The 20,605-nt window shown below is 38.5% G+C and overlaps 4 protein-coding genes across 4 annotated transcripts in view; 3 read left to right on the forward strand and 1 right to left on the reverse strand.

Moving 5' to 3' along the window:
• LOC5520587 (serine/threonine-protein kinase SMG1) overlaps positions 1-6,081 on the forward strand; it is a 59,569-nt gene extending 53,488 nt beyond the window's left edge. The window contains exons 72-76 of the mRNA XM_048719855.1: positions 40-146; positions 1,141-1,311; positions 1,731-1,787; positions 2,399-2,505; positions 3,220-6,081. Of these exons, the coding sequence (XP_048575812.1) occupies positions 40-146; positions 1,141-1,311; positions 1,731-1,787; positions 2,399-2,505; positions 3,220-3,297 (520 nt within the window). The 3' untranslated portion in view covers positions 3,298-6,081. The remainder of the gene's footprint in view (positions 1-39; positions 147-1,140; positions 1,312-1,730; positions 1,788-2,398; positions 2,506-3,219) is intronic.
• Positions 6,082-6,330: 249 nt separating this feature from the next.
• Positions 6,331-9,861, reverse strand: LOC5520586. The gene is made up of 5 exons (XM_001640357.3): positions 9,557-9,861; positions 7,889-8,038; positions 7,571-7,663; positions 7,042-7,150; positions 6,331-6,700 (listed from the first exon to the last, which is right to left on the reverse strand). Exons 1-5 carry the CDS (start codon positions 9,791-9,793, stop codon positions 6,597-6,599), a joined length of 693 nt encoding a protein of 230 aa, XP_001640407.2. The 5' UTR covers positions 9,794-9,861; the 3' UTR covers positions 6,331-6,596.
• A 382-nt stretch (positions 9,862-10,243) lies between these two features.
• LOC5520585 (protein chibby homolog 1) lies at positions 10,244-12,036 on the forward strand. Its single transcript, XM_001640449.3, has 3 exons — positions 10,244-10,477; positions 11,015-11,127; positions 11,381-12,036. Exons 1-3 carry the CDS (start codon positions 10,294-10,296, stop codon positions 11,468-11,470), a joined length of 387 nt encoding a protein of 128 aa, XP_001640499.1. The 5' UTR covers positions 10,244-10,293; the 3' UTR covers positions 11,471-12,036.
• A 115-nt stretch (positions 12,037-12,151) lies between these two features.
• Positions 12,152-20,584, forward strand: LOC5520584 (diacylglycerol kinase epsilon). Its single transcript, XM_032365584.2, has 9 exons — positions 12,152-12,977; positions 14,207-14,350; positions 14,952-15,097; positions 15,406-15,460; positions 15,777-15,890; positions 17,243-17,314; positions 17,773-17,906; positions 18,515-18,626; positions 19,613-20,584. Exons 1-9 carry the CDS (start codon positions 12,279-12,281, stop codon positions 19,739-19,741), a joined length of 1,605 nt encoding a protein of 534 aa, XP_032221475.1. The 5' UTR covers positions 12,152-12,278; the 3' UTR covers positions 19,742-20,584.
• Positions 20,585-20,605: the final 21 nt, after the last annotated feature.

The following is a 20,605-nucleotide window of genomic DNA, read 5'->3' on the forward strand; positions in this document are numbered from 1 at the left end:
GTCACGCTGTTTTTTTTTTTATTTTTTTTTTATTTCCAGGGTGCACGACCACCTTGTGTCGCTGGCCTCGCCGCTCATGTCAGAAGATCAGTCCTCTAATGGCGGCAAGACGCCCATTCCTGCTCCCCCTCCCACCTTTGCCTCAGGTACGACTCACCCTTTTAAGAGTATGTAAATCATTGTGTGAAATCATCTATTGCCATCGGCTAGTATGTAAATCATTGTGTGAAATCATCTATTGCCATCGGCTAGTATGTAAATCATTGTGTGAAATCATCTATTGCCATCGGCTAGTATGTAAATCATTGTGTGAAATCATCTATTGCCATCGGCTAGTATGTAAATCATTGTGTGAAATCATCTATTGCCATCGGCTAGTATGTAAATCATTGTGTGAAATCATCTATTGCCATCGGCTAGTATGTAAATCATTGTGTGAAATCATCTATTGCCATAGGCTAGTATGTAAATCATTGTGTGAAATCATCTATTGCCATCGGCTAGTATGTAAATCATTGTGTGAAATCATCTATTGCCATCGGCTAGTATGTAAATCATTGTGTGAAATCATCTATTGCCATCGGCTAGTATGTAAATCATTGTGTGAAATCATCTATTGCCATCGGCTAGTATGTAAATCATTGTGTGAAATCATCTATTGCCATCGGCTAGTATGTAAATCATTGTGTGAAATCATCTATTGCCATCGGCTAGTATGTAAATCATTGTGTGAAATCATCTATTGCCATCGGCTAGTATGTAAATCATTGTGTGAAATCATCTATTGCCATCGGCTGATTTGGGTAAGCTATTGCAATATTTTCAAATGAATTTGGTAAATAAAATATGGAATTTGTTGTTAGAGGTTATTTCAAGTATAACAGCATATGCTCGAGCTACTTTCAATCAAATTTACCTATCACCTTACGTGGCACGAATTGGAACTTTAAAACTGTTGAGACACGAGGCTAAATAGAATACACAATCACTTTACACACTGCCTCTCCGTGTTAGTGCCCCCCTTACCATAACCTAACGTGAATAGATAGTTTCCTGCTCAGCGTTATTGGTCTCTGTCATAAATGGCCATGGGTATGTAGACAGCAAGTCTAAACTATGTGATTTGTCTCCTGTTAACAGCATTACGACAGGGCGGTGGCAGCAGTGCTGTGAGTATCGGCAACAGTCTGAAGAGTCTGCCCGAGAGCTCCATGAGTCCTCACCACCACCCTACCATCCTACAGCGCGAGTATGGCCACAGTCCGGCTAACGGCGCCGCCTCGCCCTCCACCAGGCCTTCTACTGCATCAGGTGGAAAGAAAAACTGTATAGCCTTATCTTAAAATTTTGTTCAGTTGAAAAAGTGTAGGTGTGCACCTATTTTGTTGGCATGGCTATTGTTGTCGCTGTTGTTGCTAATGATTTTGTGTTCTTGTTGAAGTTGCCGCCGTCGTAGTGTTTAGTTGCTGTTGTTGCTAATGCTTCTGCGTTTCTGCTTTTGTTTTTGCCGTTAATGTTGATGCTGTTGTTGACGTTTCTATTGCTGTTGTTGCTAATGCTGTTGTTGTTGCTCTTCGCTGGTGATGTTATTGATATTGTTATTGTTATTGTTATTGATATTGATATTGTTATTGTTATTGTTATTGATGTTTCTTTGTTGTGGCTTCTGTTTTTGCTGTAGTTCGTGCCTTTTGTCGTTGCTGACCTTGTGTGTTGTCGTCTCCTTCCAGCTGCAAGCCCTCGGAAGACTTCAGTCTCACTGGCACGGGACCCTAAAACTGGGAAAGGTATGTGTAACTGCTTGAGCCCCTTTCCCAGGTTTACCTTGTTCAAATATCAGTGACACTCCACCTCCTGGGTCCAGACGATGAAAGTGTGATTATTAACAAAGTTGTGTTGCGTTTTCCGTACCTCTTACATACCAAAGAGTTCTGGGTTTGATTACGATGAGGATTGAGTTTGTTGCCTCTCAAAGGCTTTTTGTTCTCTGAGTTCTCCCAGATGGCGACGACAGCTGAGGTAGAAAGCAATTTAATTGATATGAGAATTGCGTTTTGTCTGATAGATTTTAACCTTTTTCTGCAAAACTATAACGTGAATTTTCACATTGTGTGGTCTAGCGAGGACGTTCGGAGTATAAACCCCACTTTTTTCTGGCTATTGTAGCAATAACATTTTGATATTTGTATGGTTCTGAGTATAAATTGCTATTCAATCACGAGTCATACTCTACCTTTTATATGCTTTCAATTAATGTTATTTAGCCCCCACCCCATTAACAAGTAGGGTGATGACCTTTACTAATTTAAACAAAAGGTTAATTCTCGTACAGCTGGTTAGCTCTTGTTTAAATTGTCTCGTACAACTGGTGAATTCTAGTAATCATTGCCTTGTACAGCTGTACAGCAGCGCAACACGTACGCGATCAGCGTGTGGCGTCGTGTCAAGGCCAAGCTTGAAGGCAGAGACTTGGACCCCACAAAGAGAATGTCTGTTACAGACCAGGTAAGCAGACACATTTTGCGCAAACCGAAAATAGTACTTGTTTTTGGTGCATCTCTAGCACTTAAGGTCTTGGTTAAGGTAAATTTGAAACCCCTGTTTGTTTTTGTGGTTTTTGCAAAACCTGTATTAATAGTTCTTAAACTTAATTTTTGCCAAAAACATTTTTCCGTAAATCGCATTCTAAGACGGCTAAAATAGGCCTTTGCTGTTTCCCGTGACCTGTTGACCGTGAATTCACGCCAAACTGTTGATTTTTCTAGTGTATTATTTTGAGGCGAACTCGAGCTTGTCGGGCCTAACCTCGCGACGGGTTTTAAGATATCGCCTTCAAATCTGATAGACAATTATCCCATGTCATAAAGTGTGAGGAATTTTTTATTTTCGACTGAAGATCGCTTTTATAACACTTTTCGTGTCCAAATTTCGCCAGAAATGAGGGTTCCAACTTTGATTCGTGATATTTTGTTGACAGTGTCAAATAACAAAAAGTCCTCTCACACTTTGGTAGATTATCTATCTGTCATCGAGATGCAATTACGTGCAAGCGCATGCGCAATAACGCGAAGGTGCATTACGCTCTAGAGTAAACTCCATACTTTTGAGTTGAGGCCTCAAAACTTAAACACGGAATTAGCTATTGCAAAAATAAAACTTGCAGGAGATTTATCACTACTTTACTAACATCTCTCTTCAAACTCTCTTCTGCAATTGCAGGTTGACTTAGTGATCCGTGAGTCGACCAGTCTGGACAATCTCTGCCAGATGTACGAAGGCTGGACTGCTTGGGTGTAGCTCATCACGCGAGGCGTGCTTCACGTGTAACCTAGCAACCACTGCTGCACACATTGGCCACCATGGCAACAGTGACCATGGTGAAGGTGACACCTTCAGTTGCCAAGGCAGCGAGTTCACATTGCAGCAGCGTCATGGCCCAGTATCGCATTATGTGCGTAGGCCATTAATGTTGATATCATATCTGCTAGAGCTGTAATTGTGGATAAATTGGATGTGTTTGGTGACTAAGTTAAGCTCTGTAAGTTGTTGGATTCTCTACAAATTTTTTTTGTTTATTTAACCAGCAAAGTGCGCTTTTTTAACATCACAATTCAAAACCATGTCATTCAAATGTTTTAATGGCACTTTTTTTTTTCCTCGTCTTCTACCAGTTATTAGTTCTAATTGAAAAGCAGTTATATTTTTAGTTCTCTCTTTTTATCAGAAATTTTAATCTGCCTCACTATATTTTCACCTAACTTAATTTGTGAAAATCCACATCTTAGTTGTTGCCAAACTGGTGTTAGCGTAGAAACTAAACATCTAAACACCACCATCCAACCAAAAGGAGATAAAAGAGAGGAGGTGATACGCTATGGAATATAGCAGTTAGAAGAAGAAAACAGTTGCTGCAGTTGTCTAGAGCTAAACAAATTCTGCAGTTAAGACCTCAATGGTATTAGCATACTCTTGTGTTGGTACAGATTCAGAAAGTCAAAGAATGCCAGTCCACATTGACATTGTAATTGCAAGGACATTGTGATGAGGTGCATTATTAGAAAATCAATAAGTGGAATGTATGTCGTCAGAAAGTAGATTGTTGAAAAGTTCATTCTGTTAGTTGTTGGAAAGTAGATCATTGGAATGTTCATTGCTGGAAAAACGTGATTAGAATGTTTATTATTAGAAAGTTGATTGTTGGGATGTTCATTATTGAAATGAATGTTCATTGTTGGGAGTAGATGGTTCGAATGTTCATTGTTGGAAAGTTAATTCTTGGATTGTTCATTGTCGAAACCTGGTTTAATCTAGTTTGTTGGAATGTTTATTGATGGAAAGTGGATTGTTGGAATGGTAATTTATGGAAAGTGAATTGCTGGAATGGTCATTGATGGAAAGTGGATTGTTGGAATGGTAATTGATGGAAGTGTGCTGTTGGAAAGTTCATTGATGGAAAGGGGATTGTTGGAATGTTCATTGATGGAAAGTGGACTGTTGGAATGGTCAATGATGGAAAGTGGATTGTTGGATGTTTATTGTAATTGGGCTGTTTATTGATATTATTGTTTAAAAGTGCATGTTGGAGTAGTTGTTCATGGAAAGTAGATTGTTGGAATGGTAATTGGTGGAAGGTGGATTGCTAGAATGGTCATTGATGGAAAGTGGATTGTTGGAATGGTCACTGATGGACAGTGGATTGCTGAAATGGTCACTGATGGAAAGTGGATTGTTGGAATGCTCATTGATGGAAGTGTACTGTTGGAAAGTTCATTGATGGAAAGTGGATTTTTGGAATGTTAATTGATGGAAAGTGGATTGTTGGAATGGTCATTGATGGAAAGTGGATTGTTGGAATGTTCATTGATAGAAAAAGGATTGTTGGAATGTTCATTGATGGAAAGTGGATTGTTGGAGATTTGGGAAGTAAGCTTTTGTCAGATAGTTTGTTTTACCCTAGTACCTTCACATCAAGCTGTAAGAGTGTAAAGCTCTGAGACATGAGCAAGTATTTCCACCATCAAGTAACAGCAACCGTACTCGGCACAATCTGGAGTAAAAGTGTATTGACAGTACACACATCACAGGAAATAAGATCTTCCCCATATCATGTACCAAAGGGTGCTTGAACTGAAATCCTGAAAGTACCCTTACCATTTGCAGTGATAAGGAGGCATAACTTAGGCTGTTTTGTTATCATAGCACAAGACGTTTTACATTTTTAACTCATAGGTAAGCAGTAACCACCCTTTAATTATTTCTCACATTCAATCAAGATAATTCCTTAACATGGTTTTGTGCAAGTGAATGCAGCAGACGTATGTTTGGTGACATAGCTGTAGGCAGGTTTCCATTTTTAAAAATACACCTCCCCAATTACCCCCAATTCTCATATGGATTCTTTTCAATTTAAGATCCATTTTATGTCCCTCCTAATCACTTGCAATGGCGTTGGGTTTCTTCATAATGGATTTCATTATCTTATTACATCATTTACCTGTAGTATTGTAGTCATCGTAGTATTGTAGAAACAAAGTTTGTTTTGGTTTAAAAGAAATGCATGTTAAACTGAGTTGTGAGAACTAGACAACAGATAAATTGCCAACATGAAAAGATTAGATCAAAGCTCATCAAGAACAGGTTTCAACAGTTCTCTTCCTGATGAGTCTGCTGCATTGTCACCAGTTTACTTCCGGTTGATTACTTTTAAGATGATTTTTAACAGAAAACAATTCTAAAAGAAGTGTGTCTATTGGAAGTTTCTTTGAGGATGTGATTGATAATTTAGAGCTGATATCCTGTTAAATAGTGTGGATTCTAATAGATTCTTTTGTCTCTTAATGGTTGAGGTTTCCCTCCGGAAGTAAACTGGTAACTTTGTAACTTTGTTCATGGTTATTTTATATTAATTTTAAGTTTTTTTTTTCATGCAAATACTACTAGGGTTTTGCTTGACCAAAGTTCTGAGTATTGTTTACTTAATTTCCTCATCCTAGTATAACTCTAGTTTCATGTACTTTTGAATAAGTGTATATCTTTTTTCTGTTATTGTAATTACATTATTAATTGTTTAAAGTTGAAAAATGTTGTATTGTGTCATGTATATGGGTTTTGGTTTGTTGATTTATGTTAGTTTTATTCAAATGTTTACATTTTTTCCTGATTTGAATAACACCAAAAGCTTGCACAGTATTTATACATCCTTATATATGTGACCAACAGCCACAGTGGAATTTGAAAGTGGACTATTTAAACTTTTGTCATAACATCTATGTTGCACTAAGCAAATCCTAGCCATGCCCTGTCTGTCTCAAATAAAGAAATGGAGCACAATCAGTATTTTAAGCTTTTAATAAAAAAAAACTTTGGTCAAAATACCTACAGTACATAAGTTACAGCCTGTTTACAGATATTTATAAGAGCTTATTTTGAAAATTGATAAGTTATGACAACTTTGCAGTTACAGTGAGAAACCTTGGAAAACATTGTTTTCTATGGGTGGATTCAAGGCTACCAAAGGATATTATCCCTCAAAGAAGATAACACAGCAACAGCACTGACTTTGATATGGGATATCTTCATCAGGTTGCGAGAATATCTCAATCCAGAAAATCTATAGACTCCTGCCCTGCACGTGCACTGTGCAAGACTCTGTTCCCTGATATCCTGTGATAATCACCCTCAAACGATGGTCTGTCACTTCCTATATAATAAACAAAATTGTCAAGGTTAGGTTTGGTAAAAGATGGAGTGGGAGCAAAACAAACATGCACCTGCATTGAACAGCAACAAGCTTGGAGTCATTCTCCAAACCAGTAAAACTAAGAGTACTTTTTGTTATTTCACTCCTGCTTTGCTAGGGTAATGACAAATTTTTTTTAAAGAAAATATGTTCCTGGTTATCGAGTGTTGCTATGAAATAAAAGTGTTGAGTGATAAGATTGATACAGGTGCAATAAGCTCACTCAAGCTGATTTCCAACATAGGACAGAATGGCAAAGCCATGAAATTTGTGAACAACCTTTTGAGCCTACAATACTGTACCTGTGATAATGTTGTATCGTTGTTGTGTTGGATAACACATCCTCACACCAGGCCCTCTCTGTTTTCCAAGTGAGTCATGCACAGATGAATAAGTGGTTTCAAAATTGATCTAAAAAAAGATAATTCTGATTTTTCATACAAGAGCTAGTCCAAGATGATGTTATGACATACATAAAACAACAGACACCGGTGACCTGACACCCAGTAGTGTGATGGTAGAAATTGTTACTTTCACCACCAGGGGGGGGGTCAGAATAGGGTTCTCAGAATTCGCCTATCTGTTCTTTTTTTTCTCTCCAAAACCAGCCGCACAAAGTTTTTCTTAAACCTGAATCTGCAATGCATGATAGGAAATCATCTATGTGATTTTTATTCAAGTCAAGAATCTGCAAAATCCGCAGTCACGATTATCAGAATCCAAAATCTGACATTAAATTTTCAATAGATCCATTATCTGGTACGTTTTAAGAATTAGACAATCCGATCTATTTTTTTTCTTTAAGGCTATTTCCCTGTACATTAGTTCTACCTGAGAGGAGTTTTTGTATCTTGTTGACTGCACCATGTCATGTCCAGCCATCTGGTGATTCCATCTCTGGTTGTGCTCATGAGTTTGTGAGCTCTGAGAATGAGAAAAATGGCATAGTTACATTACAATACAGTAGAGTTTTCATAAAATTAATTATAGGGTAAGGTTATGAAGTGTTTTTTTTTCTGTTTTGAATGACCATTTCTTACGCTTTGACCAATTTTTATCCACCCATCCCCCCCACTTAATAGAGGAATCATTATCATTTAACTCATATTACATGCCCTCCACCATTCTACTTATCTGGTCCCTTTTTACCGGTTTAATGTCGTGGGTGATGTAGGTCTCCCTGGTCCGTGTGTTCAGCAAGTGGTCTTGGGATGGGCCTATGTTGAACTGAGATGTGTGCTGGGAGGGGAAGGCAGGTGGTCTTTTGCTTGGTTGGGCAGTTTTACTCCCTGAGAAATTCTATAGAAGAAAAAATATATATGTTAACCCATTGACTCCTGGCTTTTTTGAAGCTGAATTTACAAAAAACAGACTGAAAACAGATACCTCCCTCCTATTCTGAGTTTTATACAGCCCGTCAAAGTCAAACACAGCTGCACCTAGTCAGCAGTATCCAAGCTTTCCAACAGTGCTTTGCGGTCCCCACTTTTAATCCCTCGTCGTTGTGCTGAAGCCAGCACAAGTTGATGGTTGCTTGTATTTTTCATCAAAAATACAGCTATGAGCATATTAGGAGAGTGTCTCAGGACATCATGAAGTCTTTTGGGGCATAATTGAGTGCTTTGCTTATGGATATTTGCAAGCAAAGGTGGATTCATAATGATTTTTTTTTTGTTTGGCTTTGCCTGGATGAGAAAATAATTTTCTAATGAATCACCACAGCTCTCCTAAATGCTGTCTTTTCTGAAACCAAATTGATTCCAAAATTGTTTACACTGCTATTCTGGGTCTGTATGACCTGGAATTGATTCGTTTGGCTTCGGGGTGAAAAGACTAAAAAATCATCAGACTTTGGGGAGAGGAGTGTTTACTGGCCCTCCCCTCGTGAATTTTCCCCTGGATCCCCCAGAATGCTTTGCAATACGAAAAGGCATCTTCGTGGTTTTACAAGCCTTCAAGGAGTGGACATTGTGTTTTGAGGCCATGGAAATGAACCTGGAGGATCAGAACAAAGGTATCTATTTGTGTCTTGAGCTGTGTTTGCTGATCTCTCTCCCTTGTGTGGTATTTTGAGCGTTTTATTGAGAGGGGTGATTCTGCTTTTCTCTCCTTGTTCGATTTGAGATTTGCCAAAGAACCTGTGCTATTATTTGGCTTAAGAGTAGATGCCAACACCTTGGTTGGATGCATATCTGCAAGACCATTTATCCCTTAGACTGATGCCTGAGTATCTTCATCTTGTTGTGTTTATTTTGCATTTATGAATTTTTTGGGTTGTGGGTACTTCCCAAAACCTGTACAGGCCGGTTGAGGGGTCAATGTGTTTAATCAATTGTCTTAAAGGAGGGTCTAGAAAACCAAAATACTATATTACAAACAATATTTAACGGAGTAAAGATTTTAAACAAATGGGAAACCCCGTCAATTTAAAGAGGACACGTCAAACTTCCACCAGATTCCATATGATTAGGATCTTTTGAATCCCCAGAGTAGTATTTCAAATTGTCAATGCTACCCTTCACTTTTCGCTTTTTTTGCTCTGCGCAGATTTATACAAAGCGCAAATAGTTTAAATACAAATAGGTGTAGACTATTCATCACTCATTTGTTTAAAATCATGGCACTTGCCGTGTTTAGAGACAAACACAGAAATCGTGACTATTGAGCGTCTAGTTGACTTGTGAAGTGTTATGCAAATACAAAATTTGACTTCCTCCTACAAGATGTGTAAACAGCAAGAATTCTAGCCCAAATCATCACGCTAAACAACATGCAGCTGTGTAAACTCACCACGCCATTCAATAAAGGATTGCTTACCTCTTTAAAAGTGCTTTTATAAGAAGTTTTGAAAGGGCAAACTTCGAAAGTGAGTGTCGTTCGATGAGTTGGACGGGTTCCTTTGCGATGGAAGTTACTTGTCGCGACCGGTCGATAATGTCTAGAAAAATATGGCTCATCGGCTATAATAGTGATATATTTAGAATGATTTGTGAGAACTGCGGCTGTATCTGTCCCTTGTGCATAGCCTGTGCGAATTTCGGCTGCCGTGGACATGATAAAAATTGCTTCACGCCATGTTGTGAAAAAACAACACGCGCGAGCTTCGGAAGAAGCTTCCGAGTCTGGCGTTACCATAGTGACGGCGAAGTAATCCAAACCGGAAGTTATTCCGAGGGCGTTTTTACCGATTCTTATATTTGTTGCTGTCTCTGGTTCGCTAAATTGATGCCTTTTTAGTTAAACTACCAAAGATCAGAACCCCTTTGCACATGAAGCTTTTGAATTAAACGCAAGGCGAAACGATATGCGCCCTGGTTCCTTTCCTGTTTCCCGCTACTTATTTGAAATTGTTCTCATTGTCTAGGTAGTTACTGGGATTGACTGGAGACTGACTGAGAGGTTGGTAAGCCTGTGCTCCACACCCTTTGGCTACTTTCGTTGCCCCTCCCTCTCTCCCATCATCTCACCCCCCCCCCCCCTCCCCCCCGTAAAACTCACCCTGGAACCAAAGATAAGGCGAGGTCGCCTAGCCTGTTGTTGCTCATACGCCAAAAATGCCGTTGTTTGGAAAGAAGAAATCTCCCCGGAGAAAACTCGAAGCTGGGTCTAGCAACCTCAGCAAGTCAAATGTGAGCTTAGCAGATACAAGTGTGGATCCGAATGATCCTAATGCAGCATTGGTTAAGCTGAAACTCGGCGGCAATGAGTTGGTTTTTCGAGATGGAGAGTGGTGTTCAGGTGACGAAGTCCCCGCTATAAAGCACCTTTTTTCTGTAAATTATTTTACAACAAGCCCAGCAAATTTTAGAGAAAATGGTCCTCTGCTAGCGAGTAACCAACAATTTAAGAAAAGAAACGTTTGATTACTGTACATCGACCTGTATACACGAATGGTCGTATGAATCGGTATGTTATTGGCATTTTTTAGAAAACAAAATGCAAATTCAGATATATATAATTACTAAATTTTATATTAAGCAACTTAAGTTACTGGAAACGCTTACGATTTCTTCTAACACAAAAGTAGTTTACTTAACTTATTTCCTCAGGCTTATTTTGAGTATAATAAGGCAGTCTTTTTTTCCAACACTTATTATGATGTAGCAAATCTGTGTGTTGTTCAGGTTATCTGTAATACAGTAATATCAAGTTTTATTATTAGATGCAATTTCCTCTTTTTAATCTTTTTGATTCTACAATTTATCTCAACTATTTTTTTTTCTTTGATCCACAATACCAAATCTAACAACCTAACAATCTTAAATTGTTTTCTAGATGCAACAGGCGCTGTTAAAGGAAGTGCAGATGCTAACTTGCAAAAGATCAACAACCAACTTAAAGAAGAAAACAACTATTTGAAATATAAAATAGATGTTCTACTTGATATGGTGAGATACATTTCTTCAAACTTACTTGAAATGTTAGTTTTATTTTTATTTTGTCGCATAAGGGAGGCCTTAAAAAAGAACACATCCATTCTCATTAATTTATAGAAAGTGTCTGTTGTATTGAAATATACCTATATATAGTGGAGGTTCTTTGATTTGTTTTTTTTAGCAGATATCTGCCAGTATCTTAACTTATTTAGTAAATTGTGTTCACCATCACATGACCCAAAACTGATTTTTTATTTTCTTTTAGCTTGCTGCAACCACTGCAGATTGCAATGTGATAGAGAAAGAACTGGAGACATTACAAAACCAGAAACGAGGGAGAGCTATGCAGAGATGACGTAGAGTTAAACCATCACAAACATACTATACCAGCTTACGGTCATGTTTTCGATAAGTTTAAACTAGTTACTATTTCAATGTTTATTTATGAAATAAGTTATTCAACTGGAAAGTCCACTCAAATGGTCAGAACTATGCTAGGTCTGTCTGCTACCAAGATGACAAATTCAATATCTTGATGTCTGATTCGTCCAGTACTGGCAATCAAATTCACTGGCAATCACCGGCATTTTAATTTGCTCATACAAGCATACAAAATTGCTTAGTGTGTTGTAGACTCAAGAGAAAATGATCTGATCGCCAGCCTTTGAATTCGCTCATACAAGCATAGTGTGTCATAGGCTTATCAGAAAATGCTCTGCTAACTGAGTAAACTCTCCCCCTCCACAAACCCCTGCTCATATTTATGTAAACCCATCAAGTGTAATTCATATATCAGTGCATGAAATGTGTTATGCAGGGCTTTTAAACCTCTTTTGTGATGTTGTATAACTACAGATTTGTAAAATGTATATATTGATGTTTTAAGAAAAGCTGAAAATTTAGTAAATATTATATGTTGTATACAGCGTCTGAACTCCTGATTTTGGCTAAAGCCTTGTTTTTGTCATGTCCATAAAAAAACTATTCCATATCTTTTTCTCTCGAGAATAGTTGTTCGGGTTACCTGTGTTAATGCAAAGCTCTTGTCGCAGTGTGTTATGGGTAATAACATTAAAGATGGCTGACCGTCCGTCGGATAAATCATACGATTGTCTCGATTATCACCTGGAGTAATACACCTCTTCCCGATATGCAGCGTCCAAATGGGCTTCGCAATACAGTGGAACGGCGATGCGCTGCAAATCTTCATTAGTTGCCTTTTTTTCGTGGCTATTTCATGGATTATTACCAAACTTCTAAGTTGGCGAAATCGTAAAGAGCTTCGTGTAGCAGACCCCCACAAAGGCCATCATTGGTTTTTCACGGAGTTTCTCGATAAACCTTCGTACTGTAATGCATGTGAGAACGCTCTCGTTCGTGGTCTTCATTGCGAAAACTGTACATTGTCTGTACACGATGAATGCCTAGAAACAGCGAATGAAGTGTTTACGTGCAAAGCTCTTGTACTAAGCCGGCGCTCCTCACTAAAACATCACTATATTCGTGGGAACTTACCTTTGTGTAGTTACTGTAGTGTGTGTGGGTGTTTATGCGGTACAGCCCCAAGGCTATGCGATCAGAGGTGTATTTGGTGCCAGGAAAAAGTCCATGACGATTGCCTACGGAACCAGTCTATGATTTGCGATTTCGGTCGGTATAGAACCCTGATTCTCCCGCCACATTGTATCAGCCTCACGTTAGTCGGCTGGCGGAAAAATAAACAGAGATTTGTAGTAAAAGAGATAACTCCCCCTAACACTCGCAACTGGAGTCCCCTTTTAGTGTTTGCTAACTGCAAAAGCGGGGATAACGATGGAGAAAGACTGCTACAAGCGTTTAGGGGAGTTCTAAACCCAGTGCAGGTAAACTAACATAACAAACTATACAGCAAGCAAAATAAGTAGGATGTAAGGTAGCAGCCAAGTTAATTTACAGACACAGTTTAGGGGCTGACCATTTGACCTCTGAGGGGGGGGGGGGGGGGGGGGTGGCGGATGTTGTTGTTATTTTGTTTCAAAGCATTTGGAGTACAAGAAAGTTTTTTTTTACCGGTGCAGTATATTTTTTTTTGTCCACCAATTGGTGCAGGATATTTTTTTGGCCCTTCAGACCATGCAGGATATATATATATTTTTAAATCGTCTGCCCCTCCCCCTCCTCAAAAGTCAAATGGTCCGCCCCTTAGTAAGGAAGGATGAAATTTAAAAGTTTTAAACTGCTTCACACTATTATTGAATTTATTGCTTTACATCCCCCACTATTTTGTGAATGGGTAAATAAAATCAAATATATATATAGTATTTACATAGCAGAGCCATAGCAAGCCAGGAAAGATTGGTGTGCACAATACAGAAGCATAAAGAAAATATTGGGAGGCACAGCCATGCCCATACTGGTCATTTCCTTATATAATTTCTTTTAAATATTGGGAAGCACAAGCCACCCCTTGAAGGCTGCATTATTGAAGGCTTTTTATCTTGTCAGCAAAGCATAAATTGATGGCTGGCTTTAATCACTTGTAAAGGGTTAAAATCAATTTTTGCTTAGGGTAGAGGGATAACACATACAGATACATTAGATTCATGCGTACTTGAACTTGGATAACCTTAAGTTCCTTGTTAACTTTAAAATGTGGCACCACTCCACTACCACCACAAAACTACAGTAGCCTATAGGACTAGTTTCTTTCATATAACATCTGGTTCCAACCTAGTTTTCAGACATTTTACTTAAATCATTTCTTGTTTCCCTTGGCCATAGTTAACAGAAATCTGCATTTTTCCTTTTTTTTTTGAAAAATGTATAAAATATTGCAATTCACTTTTTGTGGGCAAAAGGAGCTGTCCTTCCCCTGGTACGCCGCTAGCTTCATGCCTGTTGTAGATTGCATGAATTACATACATAGAGCTGACTCGTTCTTGTATATATAGTTGATAGAACTGCACAGAGCTGCATGTATAGCATGGAATGTCTGATAATGCTGTATGTAATGCAGGCAGACCTGTACCATAGATCTGCATAAGTTACATGAACAGGAAAGAAGGTCTTATCATGTTGGTATTGAGTGCAGGCTGACTTGTATTATTTGCAGGTGATAGATCTCCACGAAGTACCACCCGAGACAGCCCTTGAGTTTTGTCGGCTACTTCCTGGACACAGATGTCGAGTGCTGGTGTGTGGTGGTGATGGAAGCGTTGGCTGGGTGCTTGATGCTTTGGACAAAGTTAAATTAAAGGTAGGTGATTCTATGATAACTTTCAGGAGGGGTGCTCATTCATTAACGAGATTGGAGAGAAGGGTACTGTATATGACAGAGTCCAAAATTTTACATCCCCCAAAAAATGCCAAGGATAGAAACTTTTATCACAACGCCTTACCCTGAAAAAAAATAATGAAAGAAGTTAACCCCGAAAAAAATAAAGAAGTGTTCAACCCACAAAGCTGCTAAGGATAAAAATCCCCTACCCCTCCTTCAGAAAAAAACTATATATATATATTGGACCCCCTGTCATGCTAGCAATTGAGTATTCCCCTCCTGTTAGTTTACTTATCACGTTCAATTACTCCTTAGCACATTTCTGTCTTTGTACAGCAATTGTCCATTTGACCTAACAACCATAGTTACAGTAGTAGTAGAGGAGATGTAAATCAGCTATTACACAAGGAGTAAAAGTAAACCTTTTCAATCTAATCCAAAACCATTAGCAAAATGTGTTTTGTTTTGACAGCTAGTATTCCCCCACCCCCTCCCCTGGCTGTGTGCCTCTTATAATTTTCTCATCATGAATTTGTAATTGTTATTATTTATTTATTTTATTATTATTTTTTTTTTGCAGCTGTCCCCCTACATTGGCATCTTACCTTTGGGTACAGGGAATGACCTCGCCCGGGTCTTGGGGTGGGGCAGTGGATACGCCGGAGAGGAAGATGCCAATGATGTTCTTAACTCAATTTTGAAAGCTGACGTCACAGAACTTGATAGGTGAAGCTTTTATTTTCATGACTGACCATTATCGTCATCACTTTTGACATCAGTTTTTTATAATCAATTTTAGGATTATTGTCACAAACACAATAATCATCATACAATAGCCATAAACAAAAAGTTGAAACCTTTCTTTTTTATCTGTTATGTCATCATCATCATCATCACCACCACCACCCCCACCAGCACCATCATCATCATCATCACCATCACCATCACCATCATCATCATCTTTTGCAAGTTTCCTTATTACTATTATGTTTAAAGCTGTATCAGCTTTTATTTATACATGTATTGTTTTACAGATGGAAAGTCACAGTTGAATGTGCAGGGTTCTTGGGTGTGAGAAAGCCGAGAAAGGTACACATTTTTAATGGAGCTTTAATGGTGATTAAAGGACCTTTTAATACTGCTTTAGGTTACTAACTGCAATTTTTGCATTTTTGGAGAGGGGACACAATCTCTTCATATTTCATTCTTCAGATGGAGTATTAACTGGATATATATACAGGGGTGGGTCCAGTGGTGGGTCGAGCAGGCCCCGCCTGGGACGCTTATTCGAAGGAAACCCCTTGGACGCTTATTCGAAGGATGGTGTTGAGAAGATTTAATGTAACTCAAGGATAATGTAGGTCTACTTACTAAAGTAGGTTAATTGTGTGCTTTGTTTGTTTAGACCTACAGTATGAATAACTACTTCTCAGTGGGCTGTGATGCCAAAGTTGTGTTAAACTTCCACCGTCACAGAGAGAGCCAACCCACACTCTTCACAAGCAGACTATTTAACAAGGTATATGTCAACAACATAATGGCTGGGAAGGTAATTACTGGACTGATCGAGAATGGTTGTTTATTATCACTAATCAGCACGTAAAAACTACAATACAAATCACAAAGGGTCTAAAATCAGTAACTTAGAATAGTTTACATAACATTTATGAGATCATTATCTGGCAATCACTTCGTGGTTATTCTCGTAGATCGTGGTTATTCTCGTAGATACTTGTGATTGGGCAACGTCGACGTTGCCCAATCACAAGTATATTATTTACAATCACTTGGTGAATAGACCAGAAAATCAAATGGTTCGTACAGCATGTCATTACCTATGCTAACCAATACAATGTACAGTATAACGTAAAGGGGCTTACCTCTTTCCCCAGCTATAGGTGTATTCAGTAGATCATAAATAATCTAAGATTCATTCGTAGGAAAGACGGCGTGGCTTGTACGGCAATTACAGGCTAACAAAATAGTGTAAACCAAAACCAACCTACTAACAATCATTAACCTTGTAATCATAACCAATCATGCTACACCTTTGTTATTTAATATCGGAAGGCACATAATGTATGAAAATCTCAAAATAACCATCGAAAAACAAAGTTTTATATTTTATTTACCAAATTCAAACAAAAGTATCTCATTGGCTTCTGCAAATCAGCCAATGGAAATGGATGATTTTTCACACTTGGTACTTTGCTAGAATGACAAAATGGCGACTGAAAGAGGCTTTTGAAACACCAGGTTCCACTATAAAAGGGAAAGCTGCTGTAAAATTGCTTATCTCTGTGCCTCAGTCGGCTGGAATAAAACTATTTTTGCACAGGTAACAAGACAGTTGTGTTAAGAGATTGTTAAATTAGTTATTTGCTGTCAATTTTGATCGATCGGTGCAAAATTTTAAATTTTGCGCTATCCATAATCTAGCGTACCTGCATAAATTATTCCTGCTTGAGTGCACACATTTATTTATTTTGGTTTAGAATATGAAATTTGAATGTAGTGCTTAGAGAAACTAGAGTTATTCTAGAAACTGTGAATTTCCTACTGACAATGAGATACTGTACCCAAATTATTCATGACTGTGGAATAGCAATAGTTCTAGTTTATATCTTTTGGTGAACGGAATCTTCCTTTGTTGAATTTGTTTTTCATATATGACTTTTTTGTAGTGCATTTTGATATATTTTGTCAGAGGCCTAGCCAGGATTTTTTGTGGCTTATCTTCCCAAATAGGGCAAGAATTTTATTCATAAGCTATAAATTTTAATGAAGCTATAAATTTTAACATGATCTGCTATGTTGAAAACGTTGTCATGATTATTTTCATTAGTGGGTTTTCATTTTTTTTGTTACCAGGCTATGTATGGTGTGTATGGCGCAAGGGATGTACTACAGCAGGAATGTAAAAACCTTCATGAAATGGTTGAGGTACGTTGGAATGAAAAGTTAGGTGCTCATATGGTGTGCACAAACAATTTCTACTTCTAGTGAAACCCTGCAGAAAAGCTTGCCATGCGGGCTGCAATCGAATTGTTATTGCCAAGATGCTTGGCTCACGAAATTTAAAAGCAAAAAAAAAACATTAGTTAAATGCTATCTCATTTAAAATAGATACAAAAAACCCAACGTAATCGTGAACCAGAAGAATGAATACAATACACCAAAAACTGGAATTCGACTCTGCCAAATTTTCGTCTTTAGAAATGTACCATATAGGAATAAAATCACTTCTAGATATAGCACGAAAAAAGTGTGAACAGTGAAAAGGCCAACTACCGTTGTACCAGCGGTATCAGATAACAATATATAATACATTCCACACATGTGGCCCTGTGATGATATTATCTTTGAGGATTCACATGTAAAATGTATTAAACTGTGATCAGCTTGAGCTTGATGACAAGAAGGTGGAGTTGCCTGATCTCGAGGGAATCGTCATCCTCAACATCAGCAGCTGGTGCGGTGGATGTGACATGTGGAACAGCTGCAGTGATGATGATGGCAGGCCACCCACGGCAAGGTAGGGTCAACATTGCACAAGGTGATCAGTGAAAGGTGTTATACATCTATGCCCGTGCATGTATAGGGTGTAGGGTGTCCATAGATGTATAGGGTGTAGTCACAGGGCCCTGCACTCGTTTTTTTTCGGATCTAGAATAAAGTAAACATTAGCGAGGGAGGGAGGTCCCTCTAAATGTTAGTCTGCGTAGCTGGCAGTTTTGTTAAGTTTTAGAGCTGTTTTTTTATTTTTAATACGCGAAATTATTCGTTGTTTGTTTTTATAGCTTTTTTATGGCCACAAGAAAGAGTTGGGCAAGTGTTATAGCCGCCCGGAACCCCCCCCCCCCCCCCCCAAAAAAAAAAAAAAAAAAAGCTTGCTCTGAAACTCAACAAAGGCTATCTAGTTGTTTGAGGTTCAGCTTTGCACATCTAAGAAAATAAATACTGAGAACATACAAGAATGTATAAATAATGTGAAAACGATGTCTTGTCGGTTAGTACTTCATGTGTTACCCCATACAAGTAACTCCCTAACCCTAACCCTACATGAAGTACTGACCTTTGAGTCCTTCATGACATACTGAAGGTCTTGACAATGGTGTGTGGTGTTGTACTCTCCTGTTGCAGTGTAAGTGATGGTCTACTGGAGGTAGTGGGCCTTTATTCCTCACTTCACATTGCTCGGCTACAAGTCAGCCTCGCTGACCCTCACCGGATTGGACAGGCTCACAAAATTAAGGCAAGCGGTTGCTGTATGTTTTTATGGTAGGCATATACTACCAGAAATCATTTCATACCAGAGGTAGTTCAGTGAAACGTCGCTCAAGTGACACTTCGTAAAGTGTCATTGTCACCATTTAATTCCAGTCGATTTCATAACAATCCCAGATGATTTTTAACAGAAAACCTGAAAAAAATATTTTAAAATGGTAAAAGCGGTGTGTCTTTGGAAGTGTCTATAGCATGTGACTGATAATTAAGAGCAGATGGCCTATAAAATAGTGCGGATTCTAAAAGATTATTTTGTCTTTTGTTGGTTAAACTGTGTAAAGATCATGTACTTGACAAGAAAAGATTAACGTCTACTTCTATCTGGCTTAAAATAAGATGACACCTCAGTATTAAGGGCAGTTTTTGGTCTCAGCTGTGTCCTCATTAACGGGGTTCTACTGTATTGAAACAGTGTTATTGATTACAACGATGCCCTTATTAACGGGGTTCTACTGTATTAAAACAGTGTTATGGATCCCAACGCTGCCCTTATTAACGGGGTTCTACTGTATTAAAACAATAATATGGATTCCAACGATGCCCTTATTAACGGGGTTCTACTGTATTAAAACAGTGTTATGGATCCCAATGATGCCCTTATTAACGGGGTTCTACTGTATTAAAACAGTGTTATGGATCCCAACGATGCCCTTATTAACGGGGTTCTACTGTATTAAAACATTGTTATTGATTCCAACGATGCCCTTATTAACGGGGTTCTACTGTATTAAAACATTGTTATTGATTCCAACGATGCTCTTATTAACAGGTCTCTGGTATGGTGTTATGGTTTTGACATCCGAAACCAGCTTCACCTGGTGTGTGTTGGTGGGGGGAGGGGAGAGTGGATTTGTAGAAAATGTTTTTTATTTTTATTTTTGCATCATTTCTAATCATCGCCCTCTTCTAGTACACCCAATTAATATCTGTACTGTATGTGTTATTGTCCTGCAGCTCACGTTAACGAAGGCCAAACACCTGCCTGTGCAAGTGGACGGGGAGCCCTGGGAACAAGCGCCTTGCGTGATTACCATAACACACCACAACCAGGCCTTGATGCTGAAGCGAGGTGAAGAGAGCTAGGACCTGGGGCTAGCACCGTCTAATGAATAGTATTTCAGACGATACCTCCCTTCTTACTTCTATACAGTATCTTTGTCTTTGCTAGTAGAACCAGAAAGAAAGAACGCTTCTACTACCAAAGAAATATTTTCAATAGTCCAGTTTCGACTCCACTGTACCCACTGGTCATAGGCACCAAGGGATCATGGATACATTGCGCGCCTCGGTTTCATGCATCGGTTCGCAAATATCAGCGAGATGCTGTTTTACATTGTTTTATTCTAAGCTCCAACGGATTTTCGCTAGTTTATGATGGCCCACACTGTTTTTACGCGTCCTTAGTATGTCTGTCCAGCGGACATAATAGAGTGAAACTGGTCTATTTGCATTCACGGTTGCAGTTAGTCAATTTACTTCACTCATACAACATTCAAATCATTCGCGACCAACTCCATCCACTAGTCAACAAGAACAGATGCTATTTCTTCTCCTTCCTTTTTCCCTCGCCGCTCCTTGAGTAGGAAGATATACCAAGGCCTCTTGAGTTGGCAGCTATAGACTTATATTAAAATAAGCTTTCATTACGTACAAAGTATAACTAATATCTAATTTCTTGTATATAAATGTATGCCATACCGCTAAAGCTCAATTCTAGGATATACTCTAAATGATTGTTTATACGCAACTTTGCGCTTTTTCATGCTCTCAATCCTGAGGGGTGGGGGAAATCTAATTCAAAATTGCGATTTCACATCCGGCCTGGTTCATATAATAGAATATATATATACGAACGTCGTCTGGTCAATTTAATGGTGCATGTATAAATAAATGGACATAATATATCATTAAAAGAAGGATCATGCATATTATGGTATGTTGGTAGGT

This window comes from Nematostella vectensis, chromosome 12, assembly GCF_932526225.1.
Source record: "Nematostella vectensis chromosome 12, jaNemVect1.1, whole genome shotgun sequence".
Classification (NCBI taxonomy): Eukaryota; Metazoa; Cnidaria; class Anthozoa; order Actiniaria; family Edwardsiidae; genus Nematostella; species Nematostella vectensis.